At 61.6% G+C, this 1,613-nt stretch overlaps 1 protein-coding gene across 1 annotated transcript; it reads right to left on the bottom strand.

Annotated features, from left to right (window-relative positions):
- Window positions 1-996: 996 nt before the first annotated feature.
- Window positions 997-1,566, bottom strand: EMIHUDRAFT_256706 (hypothetical protein; the record flags this gene model as incomplete). The annotated part of the gene is made up of 1 exon (XM_005766320.1): window positions 997-1,566. One exon carries the CDS (start codon window positions 1,564-1,566, stop codon window positions 997-999), a length of 570 nt encoding a protein of 189 aa, XP_005766377.1.
- Between the last annotated feature and the right edge of the window lie 47 nt (window positions 1,567-1,613).

Genomic DNA, 1,613 nt, shown 5'->3' with positions numbered 1-1,613 from the left:
CACCGTTCCTTACCGTGCCGCTCCTTCCTCCGTGCCACCGAGGCTTCGACCACCGAGGCTTCGGCCACCGAGGCTTCTGCCACCGAGGCTTCGGCCACCGAGGCTTCGGCCCAACGAGGCTTCGGCCAACGATATTATTGCTGCCGCCCCCCCTGCCGTCCGTTACCGCCGTGCCGCCGTACCGCCGCTCCTACAGTGCCGCGCCCGCCGCGCCGTATGTCCCGCCGTCCGATGTCCTGCCTGCCGCCTGCTGCCGCCGCGCCGCCTTACCGCCGACCCTTATCGTGCCGCGCCGCCTTTACACACACACCTTACTTTCTGCTCGACCGAGTTTGCGCTGATGAGCGAACCGAGCCGCCGGGTGCCCCGCAGCGGCCTCGCTGGGCCAGAACATCGGCCCCGAGTGCTCCGCAGCAGCCTTGCTGGGCCAGAACGTCGGCCCGCGAGGTGGGGTGCTAGTCTGGGACCCATACGTGGCAGTTCCCTTGCTCCAAGCGTTTGCGCTTCGGCGGTAGTGATCTGATCACCCGAATACCACGTTCGGATCGCTCCTCATCGCAAACCCTGTCAGCAGTTCACCTACGGGTATGTTCGTAAGAGCTACATACACTGAGAGAGAGAAACGCATCTCCATCGCTTCGGTGAAGGGGGTGAACCGTGCCATCCTCGATCGCCGTGCTAAGCTCGCTTCCGAGCTCTCACGCCGCGCGTAGGGCCCCTAGGGGCCTAGAGAACACAACCCCCTCTCTCTTTTCTCCCAGTAAGCTAAAAGTACGTACACTGAAAATGCCAACAACAAACCTACAACTCTTAAAACTCTTAAAACTCTCTCTCTAACAAACCAAACATGCATGCTACTCCGTGACGCACACCGTTGCTCTTGGGCAAAATGTCTTCAAGAGGGCTGCTCCGCACGCTACTGTACACATTGTCCGCTCTTCAGCTCCCTTCGGCTGCATCCGCCAGGTCAGCCTGCGGCACGATGCGTGCAGAATGTCAGCTGACAGTGTGGCCATCCAGATTGACGGGTGGGCTCGGCAACACGGTGCCAATCGTTGGTGGGCTCGCTCGAGAAGCCTTCAGACAAAACTGCAGCGCGCTTGTGAATAGCAGCCGCCACGCCGGCGGCCGCTTGTACAAGTTCGAGGACTTCTTCGATGCGCCAAAGTTGATCCCGAGAAAGCCGGGCGACATCCCTTGCGCCGTCAAGGCACTCACGAGCAGGCCCAAGGCCTCAGTTGTGGAGTCCGTACGCTCTATGCACGCAGAGCTTCGCACGGAGGTGCCACCAGCGTGGTCCGACGCAGGCAAGCTGGCAATCCATTGCAACAACTTCAGTGCGCGACGCGCCTTGGTAGTGTTACACCTGCGCACTGGATGGGCAGACGTCTCAGCAAACGCGGCGGAGGTCGCCCCGCATAATCTGCAAGACTGCCAGCTCAGAGAGCGCAGCTGGTTTGACGCTGCAGACCAAGTCTTCTCACTCATGCTCGCGCCCAACTTTGGAAACCTCGCTGTGCGCGACCGTCTGAAGAATGAGTCGCTCTGCGCGCCCACGCTGCGCATGGCGTCGCGCCCATGCGGCTTCGCGCCGACGCTGACGAGGCTCTTGG

This window comes from Emiliania huxleyi (assembly GCF_000372725.1).
Source record: "Emiliania huxleyi CCMP1516 unplaced genomic scaffold EMIHUscaffold_5165, whole genome shotgun sequence".
In the NCBI taxonomy this organism is placed as follows: Eukaryota; Haptophyta; order Isochrysidales; family Noelaerhabdaceae; genus Emiliania; species Emiliania huxleyi.
Note: the sequence above shows the minus strand (reverse complement) of the source record. Positions and strands in the feature narration are given on the sequence as shown.